The 15,770-nt window shown below is 49.3% G+C and overlaps 1 protein-coding gene across 5 annotated transcripts in view; it reads left to right on the top strand.

The window, feature by feature from the left end:
- The window catches only part of ARHGEF40 (Rho guanine nucleotide exchange factor 40), a 21,817-nt gene extending 6,047 nt beyond the window's left edge, over positions 1-15,770 (top strand). Inside the window, exons 6-24 of one of the 5 annotated variants that reach the window (XM_070468905.1) lie at positions 58-154; positions 265-345; positions 475-591; positions 4,842-4,937; positions 5,049-5,164; positions 5,535-5,661; positions 7,707-7,829; positions 7,906-8,049; positions 8,543-9,153; positions 9,257-9,491; positions 9,856-9,942; positions 10,744-10,959; positions 11,658-11,828; positions 12,639-12,816; positions 13,551-13,655; positions 13,882-14,025; positions 14,519-14,661; positions 15,064-15,109; positions 15,230-15,770. In XM_070468905.1, the coding sequence (XP_070325006.1) occupies positions 58-154; positions 265-345; positions 475-591; positions 4,842-4,937; positions 5,049-5,164; positions 5,535-5,661; positions 7,707-7,829; positions 7,906-8,049; positions 8,543-9,153; positions 9,257-9,491; positions 9,856-9,942; positions 10,744-10,959; positions 11,658-11,828; positions 12,639-12,816; positions 13,551-13,655; positions 13,882-14,025; positions 14,519-14,661; positions 15,064-15,105 (2,833 nt within the window). In that variant the 3' untranslated portion in view covers positions 15,106-15,109; positions 15,230-15,770. Of the gene's footprint in view, positions 1-57; positions 155-264; positions 346-474; positions 592-4,841; positions 4,938-5,048; positions 5,165-5,534; positions 5,662-7,706; positions 7,830-7,905; positions 8,050-8,542; positions 9,154-9,256; positions 9,492-9,855; positions 9,943-10,743; positions 10,960-11,657; positions 11,829-12,638; positions 12,817-13,550; positions 13,656-13,881; positions 14,026-14,246; positions 14,481-14,518; positions 14,662-15,063; positions 15,110-15,229 lie in introns of all 5 variants that reach the window. The other 4 variants (XM_020893345.2, XR_011488199.1, XM_070468903.1 and 1 more) reach the window with 4 other exon arrangements.

Genomic DNA, 15,770 nt, shown 5'->3' with positions numbered 1-15,770 from the left:
GACACACACACACACACACATTCTCTCTCTGTCTCCTTGGCTCTTCTGCCCCCACAGACCTGATCTACAGATATTGGGGCTGTCTGCCCTGCTGGATCTTCGCAAGGCACCCCCACTGCCTCCAGCTCTCATTCCTGTCCTGAGTCAACTTCAGGTAACCAATCCATTGAGATGATTACTACTTCTGGGTCCTAACTCTTCCATAGTGGTCATTCCAGGCCACCTAGTCGCCTGTAGTTTAGGGTTATTCTTCTCTGCCTTCAGGACTCGGGAGACCCTCCCCTCATTCAGCGGCTCTTGCTTCTCACTCTTGATGAGCCTCCAGCTGAACTCCATGGACTTCAGGTTTGAGCTCCTCATTCCCACCTAGTTCCCATCAATGATGGAGAGAGAAGAGGCTAGTTGGAGCCCCTGGTCAATCCCTGAATCCCTAGGTGCCCAGGCCTAAAACCCCCTGTCTTCATGTGTCTCCAGGGTGCTGAGTTGCTATCAGAGGGTGATCTGAAAAGAGTGGCCAAGCCAGAGGAGCTGCAGTGGGACTTGGGAGGTCACAGGGAGCCCTCTCCCAGTCACTGGGTAGAGACACACCAGGTAAGCTTCCTCTCCCCCACCCAGGACACTGGGAGCCAGGAATGACCCAGCAGAGGACATTTCTAGGAAAAAATGGCAAATCTGAGACTTGACCAAGGAGCTGGGAAAGAATGGTTTCCCGTCCATTTAGTTCAATAAGTAGTTATGGTTCACAATTCAACACGTGTTTATTAGCACATTCAATAAGTATTTATGAGCAAAAGATTGTGCGTGTACCCTGGGCTGCTGGGAAGATGGGAGGAGTATGTTAAATAAATTCTTTTTTTCCTTCTAGTTTTGAGATATAGTTGACATACAGCACTGACCAAGTTTGAGGTGTACAACACAGTGATTTACATACAATCATGAAGTGACTACAACACTAATGAATATTCATCATCTCATATAGATACAAAATTAAAGAAATAGGAAAATTGTTTTCCTTGTGATGAAAACTCTTAGGATTCACTCTTAACAACTTCCATATTTAACATACAGCAGTGTTAATTATATTGTTTTGTACATCACTTCCCTAGTACACATCACATCTTGTAACTGGAAGTTTTACCTTTTGATTGAATGAGTGAGTGAAAATCACTCAGTTGTCCAACTCTTTGCAACCCTGTGGACTATACAATCCATGGAGTTCTCCAGGCCAGAATACTGGAGTGGGTAGCCTTTCCCTTCTCCAGGTGATCTTCCCAACCCAGGGATAGAACCCAGGTCTCCCACATTGCAGGAGGATTCTTTACCAGCTGAGCTACCAGGGAAGCCCAGGAATACTGGAGAGGGCAGCCTATCCCTTCTCCAGTGGATCTTCCCAACCCAGGAAATGAACCAGGGTCTCTTGCATTGAAGGCAGATTCTTTACCAGCTGAGCTACCAGAGAAGTTCTGGTCGTCTTTGTCCAATTCCCCCTCCTCATTTACATCCTTTAAAAAACAAAACTCTGACTTCTTTTTCTATGAGTTTGTTTGTTTGTTTGTTTTTGAAGTATAATTGACCAACAACACTATTTTAGTTCCTGGTATACAAGAGTAGACTCAATATGTCCATACATTTCATAATGATCACCATGATGTCTAATTAACCTCTGTCACCATACAAAGATATTACATAATTATTGACTATATTCCCCACACTGTACATTTCATACCTGTGGCTGATTTCCTTTGCAACTGAAAGTTTGTACCTCTTAATCTCCCCCACCTATTTCTCTCCTCTCCTCCCCCTCCCCTTTGGCAACCACCTGTTTGTTCCCTGTGTCTATAACTTTGCTTCTGTTTTGTTATGTTTGTTCATTTGTTTTGTTTTTTAGATTCCACATATAAGTGAAATTGTTCAGTACTTGTTTTTGTCTGACTTATTTCACTTAGCATAATACCCTCTAGGTCCATCCATGTTGTCACAAATGGCAAGATTTCATCCTTTTTATGGCTGAGTAATATTCCTGTGTGTGCATGTGTGTGTGTGTGTGTGTGTGTGTGTACCACATCTTCTTTAGCCATTCATCTACTGATGGGAACTTAAATTGGTTCCATATGTTGGCTATTGTAATAATGCCACAATTAACATAGGGGTGCATAAATATTTTCTAATTACTGTTTCCATTTTCTTTGCATTAAATACTCAGGAGTGGAATTGCTGGATCAAATGGGAGTTCTATTTTTAATTTTCTGAGGCATATCCATACTGTTGTCCATAGTGCTTATACAGTTTACATTCCCACCGATAGTGCATGAGGGTTCCCTTTTCTGCATATCTTCACTTATACTTATTCTGACAGGTGTGAGGTGATATCTCATGGTGGTTTTGATTTGCACATTCCTGTTTATTAGCAATGTTGAGCACTGTTTCATGTGCCTATTGGCCATGAAACAATGTCTGCATGTCTTCTTTGGAAAAATGTTTATGCAGATCCTCTGCCCATTTTTTAATTGGGTTGCTTGCCTTTTTGATATTGAGTTGTATGAGTTCTTCATATATTTTGGATATTAACCCCTTATAGGATATATTGTTTGCAAATATCTTCTACCCTTCAGTAGGGAGTTTTTTCATTTTGTTGATGGTTTCCTTCACTGCGCAAAGGCGATGTAGTTTGATGTAATCCCATTTGTTTACTTTTGCTTTTGTTTCCCTTCCCTAAAGAGATGTATCCAAAAATATAATACTAAGATTTCAAGAAGCATATTGCTTATATTTTCTTCTAGAAGTTTTGTTATTTCAGGATTTACATTCAAGTGTTTAATCGATTTAGAATTTATCTTTGTGCGTGGTGTGAAAGAGTAGTCCAGTTTGATGCTTTTGCAGGTAACTGTCCAGTACTCCCAACACCATTTATTGCAGAGATGGTCTTTTTCCATTGTATATTCTTGCCTCATTTGTCATAGATTAATTGGCCATATGTGTGTAGATTCATTTCTGGGTTCTCTATTCTGTTCCATTGATCTGTGTGTCTATTTCTGTGCCAGTATCATACTGTTTTGATTACTGTAACTTTGTAGTTACAGTTTGAAATCAGGGAGCATGATACCTCCAACCTTGTTCTTTTTTCTCAAGATTGTTTTGGCTATTCAGAGTCTTTTTCAGAGTCTTTTCATATAAATTTTAGAAATATTTGTTCCGGTTCTGTGAAAAATGCCATTAATATTTTGATAGGGATTGCCTTGAATCTGTAGATTGTCTTGGGAAGTATGGACATTTTAACAATATTAATTCCACCAATCCATGAGCATGGTATATCTTTCAATCTGTTTGTGTCATCTTCAGTTTCTTTCATCGACGTGTTATACCAAGTACAAATCTTTTACCTTCTTAGTTAGGTTTATTCCTAGGCATTTTATTTGTTTTGATATTATTATAAATGGAATTGTTTTCTTCATTTCTCTTTCTGATAGTTCATTGTTAGTGTATAAAAATGCAACTGATTTCTCTATGTTAATTCAGTATCCAGCAATTTTATTGAATTCATTGGTGAGTTACAGTAGTTTTTTGGTGGCTTCTCTAGAATTTTCTATGTATAGTATCATATCATCTGCAAACAATGACCATTTTACTTCTTCCTTTTCAGTTTCAATGCCTTTTTATTTCTTTTTTTTCTCTGATTGCTGTGGCTAGGACTTCCAAAACTATGTTGTATAAAACTGATGTGAATAGATGTCCTTGTCTTGTTCCTCATCTTAGAAGAAATGCTTTCAGCTTTTCATCATTGAGTATGATGTTCGTTGTAGGTTTGTCATAAGTGGCTTTTATGATGTTGAGGTGTTCCCCTCTTTACCCATTTTATTGAGTTGTTTTTTTTTATCATAAGTGGATATTGAATTTTGTGAAAAAGTTTTTCCACATCTATCAAGATGATCATGTGATATTTAGCCTTCATTTTGTTAATGTGGTGTTTCATGTTGATTAATTTGCAGATGTTGAACCATCCTTGCATATCTGGAATAAATCCCACTTAATCATGATGCATGGTCCTTTTAATGTATTGTTGGATTTGGTTTACTAATGTTGTTTTGAGTGTTTTTGCATCTATGTTCACTAGTGATATTGGCATATAATCTTCTCTTTTTGTGATTCTTAACATGACATTAAATAACGTATCATTTTTGGCCAAAGATAGATTAGAAACAACAGAAGCATGCAGAATGTCACTGGGGTTCTAGGAAGAGCTGACTCAGAGGGGCTGTTTCTGGTTCCATGTGACCTGTAACAAGTTACTTACTTCTGGAGTTAGTGCCATCCTGTACCTGCTGCCTGCACCAACATTCCAGCCTCAAGATTTTTGCCCACAGAGTACACCAATTGGGACATCTCTGATTTTATGAATCTGAGTGGTGGTGTCTTCAAGAAAAGAGGTCTGAATATGATCTGAGCTGAGTATTAAAGGGGGTCTGTAACATGGTCTCTAAGCTGTTGATCAAAGGGGAAGTGTATCTGAATAGGCAGAGAGGTGGGTTTTATAGTGTGAAGAGGCAGTGCAGATGACAGAAAGGAGATTCATGTTTACTAAGCTGTAAAATGTGTCAGTCCTATGCTTATGTAGGGTCTTTAAACCTTTAAATCTGGTACGTCTTTACAGTTGAGAACACTGAGGTTCAGGGAATTTTCTGGACCTGCCTAAAGTCATATAGTTAGTAAGCAACAACCTACTTACTAACTGAATCCAGCATTGCCTCATAAAAGTCTCTAGGGCTGCCCCACCTCCACTGTCGGGCTTAGGCCCCTTATCCTAGACTCTGTCCCTGGACTCCATCCCCGTGTGTTTGTTTCAGCAAGTGGCAAGGCTGTGCCGCCTGTGCCGAGGCGTGCTGGGCTCTATACGGCAAGCCATTGAGGAGCTAGAGAGAGCAGCAGAGTCAGAGGGAGAGGTATGAAATGAGACGGGACCAAAGGGCATGAGGTGGAGGTGGGGATGGGGCTGAGCTGAGCTGAGGACCTTCTGGTGGAACCCTAACTGTCAATTTCTCCCTGCCTACCAGGAGGTGATAGGAATGCCTGAGCCCCTGCAGAAGGTACTGGCAGATCCCCGGCTGACGGAACTGCAGAGGGACGGAGGAGCCATCCTGATGAAGCTGCGCTCCACCCACAGCAGCAAGTACGAGGGATGGGTGCACGGGGCAGGTGGACATGCACGATGGAGACACAGCAGAGAACTGCCAATTCACCTTAGCTGCCAGAAAGTTCTTACTAAGCATGTTATCTGGACGGGATATCATGCTTCTCCATTTACAACCCTCATAACATCCCCAGGTGCTAGTCATGATTATAAATGGAGATTTGGAGGATCAGAAATGTTTAATGCCTTGGCCAAGGTCAGTCAGTAAGTGGAAGAGTCAGGATTCAGATACCGGCCCATCTGCTGACCTAGGATGCTGTCACCCCTCACGTTGGAATGCAAGGATGCGATGGGGTTGGAGGGGAGCTTGATGAGGGCAGTGGTTAATTCTGCCCCTCTTCCTCCCCAGGCTGGAAGGCCCAGGTCCAGCTGCACTGTATCAAGAGGTAGATGAAGCCATTCACCAGCTCGTGCGCCTCTCCAATCTGCACGTGCAGCAGCAGGAGCAGCGGCAACGCTCGCACCGACTGCAGCAGGTGAGCCAGCACCCCCTCCCCCGTGCCTCCTTCCGCCTGAGGGCCTGGCCTCCAGCAACGCTTTTCCCACTGATACTTACAGTTGATGGTGTTCTCCTAACCTGACTTGAACAACCCTCCCGCCCTCTTCATCTCCTTGGAAGTTGATCATGGTCAGTGTGAGATTCAGCAAAAGGGAGATGGCATTTCAGCACCAGCAAGGAAGAGAAGCCAGATCTCCCCTTCCCACCATTGATATTTGATCTCAAGGATCCTTAGAAATTGTGAGATGCTCGGGTGCCCTCGGGGACTGTAGGAAGAGTCTATTGATTCTGATAGCCTACCTCCTTAGCTCAGAAGTAACAAATGTCCATTGACACCAGCTCTGTCCGCCCCTTAGGCAATATCATCCCCAAACCTGAGGCTGGAAAGGTCCCACCTCCCTCCACCTTAGAAAGAGAGGATGATGGAAGCTGCTAAATGCCTTGGAAACTGGTCTCTTTATGATAAGACTTGCTTTTTTGAACCTTAATTTTTTCTCCTGGGGTTAAGAGTGCCAGAGAGATTTGCTCTCCACCCTATCTTGTAGGGTAAAGGGAGATTTGAAATCTTATTGCTCCTCCATAACTCCTAAGTGTGCTGAGTGATCACCTCATGGACTGCATGTGGCCTCGGGGGAAGGGTCATCTCAGGGTCAATGACAAAGGAGAGTAGGGGCAGGGCTGTCTTTTTCTTCGATTTCTGCATATTTAGCTTCCTCCATTGTAGCATCTGGGTTTCCCTGGTGGCTCAGACAGTGAAGAATCTGCCTGCAATGCAGGAGACTTGGATTCGAGACCTGGCTTCAATCCCTGGGTTAGAAAGATCTCCTGGAGGAGGGCATGGCCACTCACTCCAGGATTCTTGAGCGACTAAGCACACACACACATTCCAGCATCCAGGTCTGTGAACCAGTGAAGTCACTCAGTCGTGTCCAACTCTTTGCGATCCCATGGACTTTAACCTACTAGGCTTCTCCATCCATGGAATTTTCCAGGCAAGAGTACTGGAGTGGGTTGCCATTTCCTTCTCCAGGGGATCTTCCTGACCCAGGGATCGAACCCAGGTCTCCCACATTGCAGGCAGACGCTTTACCGTCTGAGCCACCAGTGTAATCTGATGGCGTCCTCTTCCAGGCACTCTGCTTCACATAAAACCTAACCCTCTGCTTCTCCTACTGTTTGCTTGCTTGCTTATTAGCTTTTTTCCTCCTGCTTAAAAACTGTTAGCACACAGGATTTGGAGTCTAAGGTGCTCAGTTTGAGTTGTGCTCTGCTAAGAGTGAGAAGTTGGACAAGCCATGGAACATCTCTGAATTCCCACGTCCTCGTCTGCAGAATGGGGGTCACAGTAAGGCCTACCTCATGAGGGCATTAGGATGAGCAAATGATTTCAGCAGAGGAGCAGAGGACTGCAGAAGTGTTTATTGTTGGCACAGGTTATTGGGAACATTCTCAGACTTCTTGTCCTCAGGCTGTCTTGCCCCAGCTTCCAGCCTTTCTTCAGAGGAAGGAATTACCATCCCTTTTTGGTCAAACATCCCAGAACCAACATGAGAGTTCCTAGAGCCCCATAATAGGCAACCAGAGCTACATACACACACACACACACACACACACACACACACAAACCTGAGTTGTCTCTCCAGGCCCAGTCCCTGGAACTACTGCCCCCGTCACTAGGCTCTGTAAATGTGAAATTTCTTCTGGCCCTCATGCCTCCAGTTCACACTAGTTTTATCTATTTCACCTCCAGGCATAGCCCTGGAACCCTAGCACAGGTCTCTCAGTGCTTCCTAACAGCCCAGCCTCCCCTTCAAAGTGTGTTTTACAAAGATCTCTTCCTCACTTTCTCACTTGACCCTTGTGGAAGTTATCACCACTCACTGTTATTTCCACTTGACCGCTGAGATGATGTGGTTTCCCCCAACTTCTACAAGTTAGGGTGGTGAGGCGGGAGCTGGACCTCAGCTCTCCTTCGCCCTGCCATTCTCCCTCATGGACCTGCTCTCCCACCGTCTGCCCCAGGCACTGCAGTGGCTCTCGGGCCCCGGAGAGGAGCAGCTGGCGAGCTTTGCCGTGCCTGGGGACTCCCTGCCTGCCCTGCAGGAGACAGAGCTACGGTTCCGGGCTTTCAGTGCTGAGGTTCAGGTGAGAAGGGGGAGCAGGGAGGAAGGGGAGACTGCCAGACTGAGGGCCAGGCCTCAGAGCAGCCTCGCTTCTCCAGGAGCGCCTGGCTCAGGCAAGGGAGACTCTGGCCCTGGAAGAGGACGCTGCCTCCCAGAAGCTTCTGGATGTCTTTGAACAGCGCCTGGAGCAGGTGGAGAGTGGCCTCCATCGGGCTCTGCGGCTACAGCGCTTCTTCCAGCAGGTATGTGCCGAGCCTTTTCTTCCGGTGCCCGCTGCCACCTTTCTTCTGCCTGGAGAAGCTAATCTGGGAGCTGTTAGAAGCCAGGACTTAGGAGGCCTCCCCTGGGCTTTGGCTCTGGGCTCTATCACCCACCTGATGAATGACCTGGGACAGGAGACTAAACCCAAGTGTGCCTCATGGCACCTACCTCACAGGGCTGCATGAGGATTATATAAGCGGTATGTAATAAGCACTCAGTACAGAGCCTGCCACTTGTAAATTCTGTGTATTGGCCATCTTCATTTAGGCTCCTCTGTCTCCATACCAGCTCAGAATAACACATTAGGCAGTGATGCAGGACAGTGAGGGGAGGTGTTCTGAGAGGAGGTGGTGGTGCTGGGCCTTGGGAAGCCATCAGGTGAAGGAGGACAGAAGCTGCCATGGGGCAGCTCGCGGGAGTGGCCCAGGACCTCACCCTTTCCTGTCCCCACTCCCCATCCCTTTGGCCTTGCAGGCACACGAATGGGTGGACGAAGGTTCTGCGAGGCTGGCAGGAGCAGGACCAGGGCGGGAGGCGGTGCTGGCAGCCTTGGCCCTGCGGCGCGCCCCAGAGCCCAGCGCTGGCACCTTCCAGGAGATGCGGGCCCTGGCCCTGGACCTGGGCAGCCCAGCAGCCCTGCGAGAATGGGGCCGCTGCCGGGCTCGCTGCCAAGAGCTGGAGAGGAGGATTCAGCAACAGCTGGGGGAGGAGGCGAGTCCCCGGGGCCAACGGCGACGACGGGCAGACAGTGCCAGCAGCGGAGGGGCCCCGCGGGGCCCCCACAGCCCTTCACCCAGCCTCAGCTCCCTGCTGCTCCCCAGCAGCCCTGGGCCACGGGCAGCCCCGTCCCACTGCTCCCTGGCCCCCTGTGGGGAGGACTATGAGGAGGAGGGTGCTGAAATGGGTCCGGAAGCAGAAGGCAGACCACCAAGGACTGTGCTGATCCGAGGCCTGGAGGTCACCAGTACGGAGGTGGTAGACAGGACGTGCTCACCCCGGGAACACGTGCTGCTGGGCCGGGCCGGGGGACCAGAAGGGCCCTGGGGCGTGGGCACCCCCCGGATGGAGCGCAAGAGGAGCATCAGGTGAGAGCCCAAGCTGCCCTGCAGGAGAAGAACGTGACATTGTCGGGGTGGCGACTGCCTCCCATGCCACAGCCTCCCCTGTCTCTCCCTGTGGTAACTGCAGCGCCCAGCAGCGTCTGGTGTCTGAGCTGATTACCTGTGAGCAAGAATATGTGGCGGCCTTGAGTGAGCCGGTGCCACCCCCGGGGCCTGAGCTGACCCCAGAATTGCGGGGCACGTGGGCCGCTGCCCTGAGCGCCCGGGAGAGGCTCCGCAGTTTCCACCGGACACACTTTCTGCGGGAACTTCAGGGCTGCACCGCCCACCCCCTGCGCATTGGGGCCTGCTTCCTTCGCCATGTGAGTCAGCCTCTAAAATTTCTTCCAGGGCTTCTCCCTTCACATGTCTCAGCCCCATCCAGGGTCCCTCCTTCTCAGTACCTTTCTCCTCCCCCCTCCCCCCACCGGCAAGTGCAGTCCCAGGTCCTGAGGCCTAGTGCTGTTTGCTGGGCTCCTGGATCTACTCCGCCTCTTGTGTCCCCTCCCCAGCTTCAGGGCTGCCTGGCCTTTGCTCTCTCTACCGGAGCCTGTCATTCCCCAGGCAGACTGAGTGCTCCCCGGGGGCCGGGTCCTCCTTCCGGCCGCACAGGATGTGGAGGAGGAGAGGGAGAGGCTGGTCTGCAGGGCCTCATGGAGATGACTTACTGCTTCCCTGTTGGCACAGGGGGACCAATTCAGCCTTTATGCCCAGTACGTGAAGCACCGGCACAAACTGGAGACCGGTCTGGCTGCCCTCAGTCCCCCAACCAAGGTAACTTTTTCTCCTACTCTCATGAGGAGGGGAAAAGCCAGGAAGACATAAAATTCAGCCAACCTCAAAATCTCTCAGGGGAAAAAAAAGCTTTCCTAGACATGCCGTGGAGCATCAGCTACCAGTAATCTCCCAGAATTGCTGAGGGTGGGGCACGCACTGGTCTGGAAACCAGGTGAAGCTGGGATCACATCTGGTCCACCTGAGGACTTTGGGCAAGGGTCTTGATTCCTCCGGGCCACTGTTTCTGTATCCAGTAAAAGTGGGCAGTATTCACTACATCTAACTAATGGACTGCTCGGAGGGTCAAAAGACCTCACATCAAAAGACGTGAAAGTGACTTCAAAAGTTAAAAGCTGGAGAATACAAGGGATTATTCCTCTTCCATTCTCCTTTAAGATATAGAGGATGTCTGAGTCTCATGCAGGCCTCCTGCCTCCTTTCTTTCTGCAGAAAGTTTTCTCACCTTACCTTTGGGTGTATCTGGGCTTGTGGGTGCATGCTAAGTTGCTTCAGTCATGTCCGACTCTGTGTGACCCTATGGACCGTAGCCTGCCAGGCACCTCTGTCCATGGGATTCTCCAGGCAATACTGGAGTGGGTTGCCATGTCCTCCTCCAGGGGATCTTCCTGACCCAGGGATCAAACTTGAGTCTTTTAAGTCTGCTGTATTGGCCGGTGGGTTCTAGTACCACCTGGGAAGCCCATCTGGACTTGATCTACCCCTAAAAACCCAGAGTACTGCCCATCTTCCCCAAAGGTCTTAGCACCTCCCCTCATTCCTGTTTCCTCCCCATACTAGGGCACCTTGGAGGGGGGCCCTCACCTGCCCCGGGCCTTGCAGCAGCCCCTGGAGCAGCTGGCCAGGTATGGGCGGCTCTTAGAGGAGCTCCTAAGGGAAGCTGGGCCTGAGCCAAGTTCTGAGCGCCAGGCCCTTGGGGCCGCTGCGCAGCTGCTCCAGGAACAAGAGATCCGCGGCAGAGACCTGCTGGCTGCAGAGGCGGTGCGAGGCTGTGAGGTAAGGGCGTGGCTCCAGATACACCGGCCCGGCCGCCCTGTGACCTCAGAAGCAGTGTGGGCTGGTGACCGGGGAACTAGACTCAGTATCAGAGGGCCCCAGGCTGTCATTTCTAACAACGTGGAGAGCTTTGGTCAAGTCACTGAACTTCACTGGCCCTCAATTTTCCTCATCTACTAATAAAGAAGCTATGTCCTGCCTGACATCCCATCTGCTTTCCTATTCCCTTGCTAATTCTTATCTACATCTACCCTGCAGTTCATTCTGTATCTTAACACTCAACACATAACTACTCTCCTCTCCTTAGTCTCTTTCCAGCCCTAAGGTTCCAGAACAGCTTGGAAACCTACCTCCACTGGGTTAGACCTCTTTTCCCTTCAGGTCTTGGCTGATTTGATTCTCTTCCTGGGGCAAAATGGTGCTTTGGTCCCCAACATGCAAAGGCTTACCCACTGGAGGCTCTAAACCCTACTGTGTGATACATCTTCTGTCTTCAGAGGCAGGGCTGTGCTACCATGACAGATGTGCCGTGTATGGTGACCAGTAGATGGATTCTAGGCCAGGGGCTTCCCTGATTTCCTCGCTCTGCCTGAGAACCAGTGCATTAGGCCCCTTGCCCTATAAAGCCCATTTTTACACCCCATAAAATATATATAAAGGGCCCCAGGGCCAATGACTTTTCCTTTTGCTTTCCCCAGATAGATCTGAAGGAGCAGGGACAACTCCTGCATCGGGACCCTTTCACAGTCATCTGTGGCCGAAAAAAGTGCTTTCGTCATGTCTTTCTCTTTGAGCATCTCCTCCTGTTCAGCAAGCTCAAGGGCCCTGAGGGGGGATCAGAGACCTTCGTTTACAAGCAGGCCTTTAAGGTACAACGCCTGGGGGCAGGGTGGTGGTGGTAAGCCACAGGGACAGGACAGGAAATCATGCTCTTCTTGAGAACTCAGGATGTTCTAGAAAACGCAATCCCAACCCAGGTTCAGAATCTGTATCATGGAGAACAGGCTTTGGCCTGTAATCAAACATCAGGTTAGGGTGTCAAGGTGACAGAAGTCCTTGTTGTTGATCTACTGCATGAGGTTCTTACTCACACAGGAGATTCACGGGGCATTCCAAACCAGAAGGGAGGAGGGCCTTCCCCATTAAGGACACACATGCTTTCTGAGTTAGGGATGGTCCCTGGGGGATGAATGAAGAGACAACACTATAAATACAGCTTAACTTATAGAACTGAAGAAACCAAGAGGAGGGAGGAGGACTTGCTTTAGGGAAACAGCCTTGATATCCAGATACACATCAATAACAGCCTAGTCCCAGATCAGGCAATGTGGCATGATTCTAAGAGTTTCTCTGACTGAGTCCTCCTATACTAGTTCCAACAGAGGCCAGTATAGAGAAAAAAGCTTAGGTTTGGAATAACAGAGCCATGGGCTTGAACTTTCTCTAATAAGCTATGATAAGCCTTTGGACAAGAGGCTTTGGGTTTTACACAGCCCCCCCCTTCTGTAAATCGCGGTTGTTATGAAGGCTAAATGTAGAGCACTTGGCACAGGGTAGGTGTTGAGCAAACATTTACTGAGCATCTCCCAGATGCCAAGCTAAGTGTACTGCTTTTCCACATGGTACCATCTAGTCGGGACGCGCTTCATCTTCACCCACACTCCTCTGCTCTTTCTCAGACTGCCGACATGGGGCTAACAGAAAACATCGGGGACAGTGGGCTCTGCTTTGAGTTGTGGTTTCGGCGGCGGCGTGCACGAGAGGCGTACACCCTGCAGGCAGCCTCACCAGAGATCAAACTCAAGTGGACAAGTTCTATTGCCCAGTTGCTGTGGAGACAGGCAGCCCACAACAAGGGTACCGGGCAGAACCAGGAGAGGGTGTGCTTGGGATCAAGGTTATGGCAGGAGGTTAGCTGGAGAGGGCCTGGGGAAAAGAGGGTATAAGATGGAGAAGGATGTATGAGAAGATTCAAGATCTGACATGAAAGAGACTGCTGAGATAGAAATTAATCTAAGGTGTACCAAAAGAAAAGAGGAAGCCACTAAATTTCAGGAAGGTGAGCACAAATGGCTGGGCAAAAGAGAGTCAGCGGGTGCTCAGTGCACCTGCCTTACCTTCCAGAACTTAATTTCTGTGTTAGCAAACCTAGTTTGTTTTGTTTTGAGCGGTGTTTTGCTAGTTTTTGTTTTTCATTTTTAATTCTCTTTAATTCTCATTCCACTCATCTGAAAAGTGGAAAGTAACATCTATGTCTTGGTATGATAGGAAGGATTAAATAAGGTGATATATATGGAAGTACTTGATAAACCATAAAGGTATGTAAAAATGGGAATTTTGCTCTTAATGCCCAAGATAAAAGGAAGAAGGTGAGTATTAGAAGAGAAGTTGGGTAGCAGGAACGCCAAATGGGCAGGATGCAACAGGTAGGAGAGAAGAGACAGATGTCTGAGGGGGAAGTCCAGGACCACCATCATCACCGGGTCCTAACAGTCAACAGGAGAGTAACAAGAGATGCCAAGGGAATGAGAATGAGGAATGAAGAGCTGGGAAGGAGCAAAGAGATTGGTAACATGGTCTCTGTTCCCTAGAGCTCCGAGTGCAGCAGATGGTCTCCATGGGCATTGGGAATAAACCCTTCCTGGACATCAAAGCACTTGGGGAGCGGACACTGAGTGCCCTGCTCACTGGAAGAGGTGAGGGCCAGAGTGCTGGGGGTGGCCCCCAGAAGTTAAGACCTTGAGAGTGAATGCACAGTAAGGAGGTGCGGTGGAAAGAGAGGAAGGGTCACAGGTGGATATGTCTTCTCAGAAACTGTGGGACTGACTGGGAGGCCCTCTAGGAGATGAGGGTCCTTTCAGTGAGCCAGGAGGGCTTTCCCACACCAGCACCCCACCCCTCCACCTCCCCCACTCTCTGCAGCCGCCCGCACCCGGGCCTCGGTGGCCGTGTCATCCTTTGAGCATGCCGGCCCCTCCCTTCCCGGTCTCTCCCCGGGAGCCTGTTCCCTGCCTGCCCGCGTCGAGGAGGAGGCCTGGGATCTGGACGTCAAGCAAATTGCCCTGGGTGAGGCACCTCTCAAGGGGTGGCTCCCAACAGCTGGGTCATCATGGTGATGTTCAGGCTGCTTGCTGCTGAGCAATTCCTTTCTCTAGCCAAGTGGCCCGGTTGCCATGACAACTATGTACAGCTTCCCCATTGCTAAAAGAGCCTTCCATCTGGTTGCTAGGGTAATGCTTACAGCAGCCTGTTGCTAAGAAGCACTTCCTCTGTACCTCTCTCTCTAGTGCTCCTTGGGTTTCTATGGAAACTGCTTCAGCTTCCTGTTGTACCCTCCTGGTTCACCACGGCAATCCTTATAGTTTCCTGTCGCTTCTTCCCTGGTTGCTCTAATGATGCCGCTGACAATTTCCTGCGTCTTGGTAGGGGGGTTCTCTTGCAACTGGATTGCTATGGTGACTTACAGCTTCCTGTTGCTATGGAGCTTTTTCTTCCCTGATGGAGCAGCTTGGTTGCTTAAGGTAATCTAGAGGGGTTCTGTACTCTGCTCTCACCCTAGCTTCCCCTCCAGCCCCAGAAACACTTGACTCTTCTGGAGATGTGTCCCCAGGACTGAGAAACAGCCCCAGCCTGCAACCCCCACACCCTGGGAGCAGCACTCCCATTCTGTCCAGTGGAGGGATCTTAGGGCTATCCCGCCAGGTAAGTCCTTGCAGTAGTGCTGAGAATGGGGTGGGCTCTTCTGATCGTTCAACTCATGAGGGGCAGAGGAACCAGTGAGCCTGTGCTCCCACAAGGCTATAGGTTAGATGGATGTATTGTTCAGTCTGCGTTTCTCCTCTCCTCCAGGCCTGGCTGAGAGGGATGAAGGTCAGAAGTGAAAAAGAATCTTTAATAAGGAGTGTAGTGCAAGAGTGAGAGAAAGGGGAGAATTCTAACAGACTGGTTTGAACTTGGACTCAATCAGCAAAATTCAGGAGTGATGAGGAGGAAAAAAAGGGTGAACTAATTGACAGGCCTGGGGGAAAGGGGGGGTTATATAACCTCTCTATACAACAGAAAATTTTTTATGCTTTAAACTCACTGTAGTTTCTCTTCCTTCAGAGCCATACCCGGGCCCTGAGCGACCCCACCACGCCTCTGTGACTGGGTGAGTTGGTACCCCCTTTCTACCACATCTTACATCCTTCCCCCTTCCCTTCCCCAGCTGCTTGGGAGTCAGCTTCTTCCCTCTCCCAACCCATCTTCCCTCTTCTTTCCCGGCTTCCAGAGAAGATCCGGAGCTTGGCTACCGTCCCTCCTCTCGGCACACTTTGGGCTGGGATGCTGAGGGCACAGAGTGGAGGACTGGAAGAGCACTGAAGTCCTTCCCTCTGCTTCCTGGACAGAGAGGAGGTCAAAGGACTAGTATGTTTCCCTGCTACCACTGTCTCTAGCTCTTCCCAGCCAGGTGCCTTCCTCCAAGAACCAGAGTATCCACACTTGCTTGCCTTTATACCCTGGAGGTGGGGAAATTTTCCCCCGTCCAGTCCTTCCCCATCCGGGGCCAGTGCATACTCCCAGGACACCGCTCCGTGTCAGCCCTGCCTCCATAGCCTGTGTTCTCCCCTCATGCCGCCCCTGACTCTTCCTGAGAAGACTCATCTCTGCCAGTTCCTGGCAACTCCGTTCTTGGGGGCGGGGGGGGCGGGGGTCATAGGACATGGAGCTATGCAAACCATTACAGAAGAGTGGGGCAGGGAACTGCAAACTTTATATATGTAATTACTGTTATTATAATACTATTGTTATATTAAATATATTTACTCACA

The sequence above is a fragment of the Odocoileus virginianus genome, chromosome 6, assembly GCF_023699985.2.
Source record: "Odocoileus virginianus isolate 20LAN1187 ecotype Illinois chromosome 6, Ovbor_1.2, whole genome shotgun sequence".
Taxonomy (NCBI): Eukaryota; Metazoa; Chordata; class Mammalia; order Artiodactyla; family Cervidae; genus Odocoileus; species Odocoileus virginianus.
Note: the sequence above shows the minus strand (reverse complement) of the source record. Positions and strands in the feature narration are given on the sequence as shown.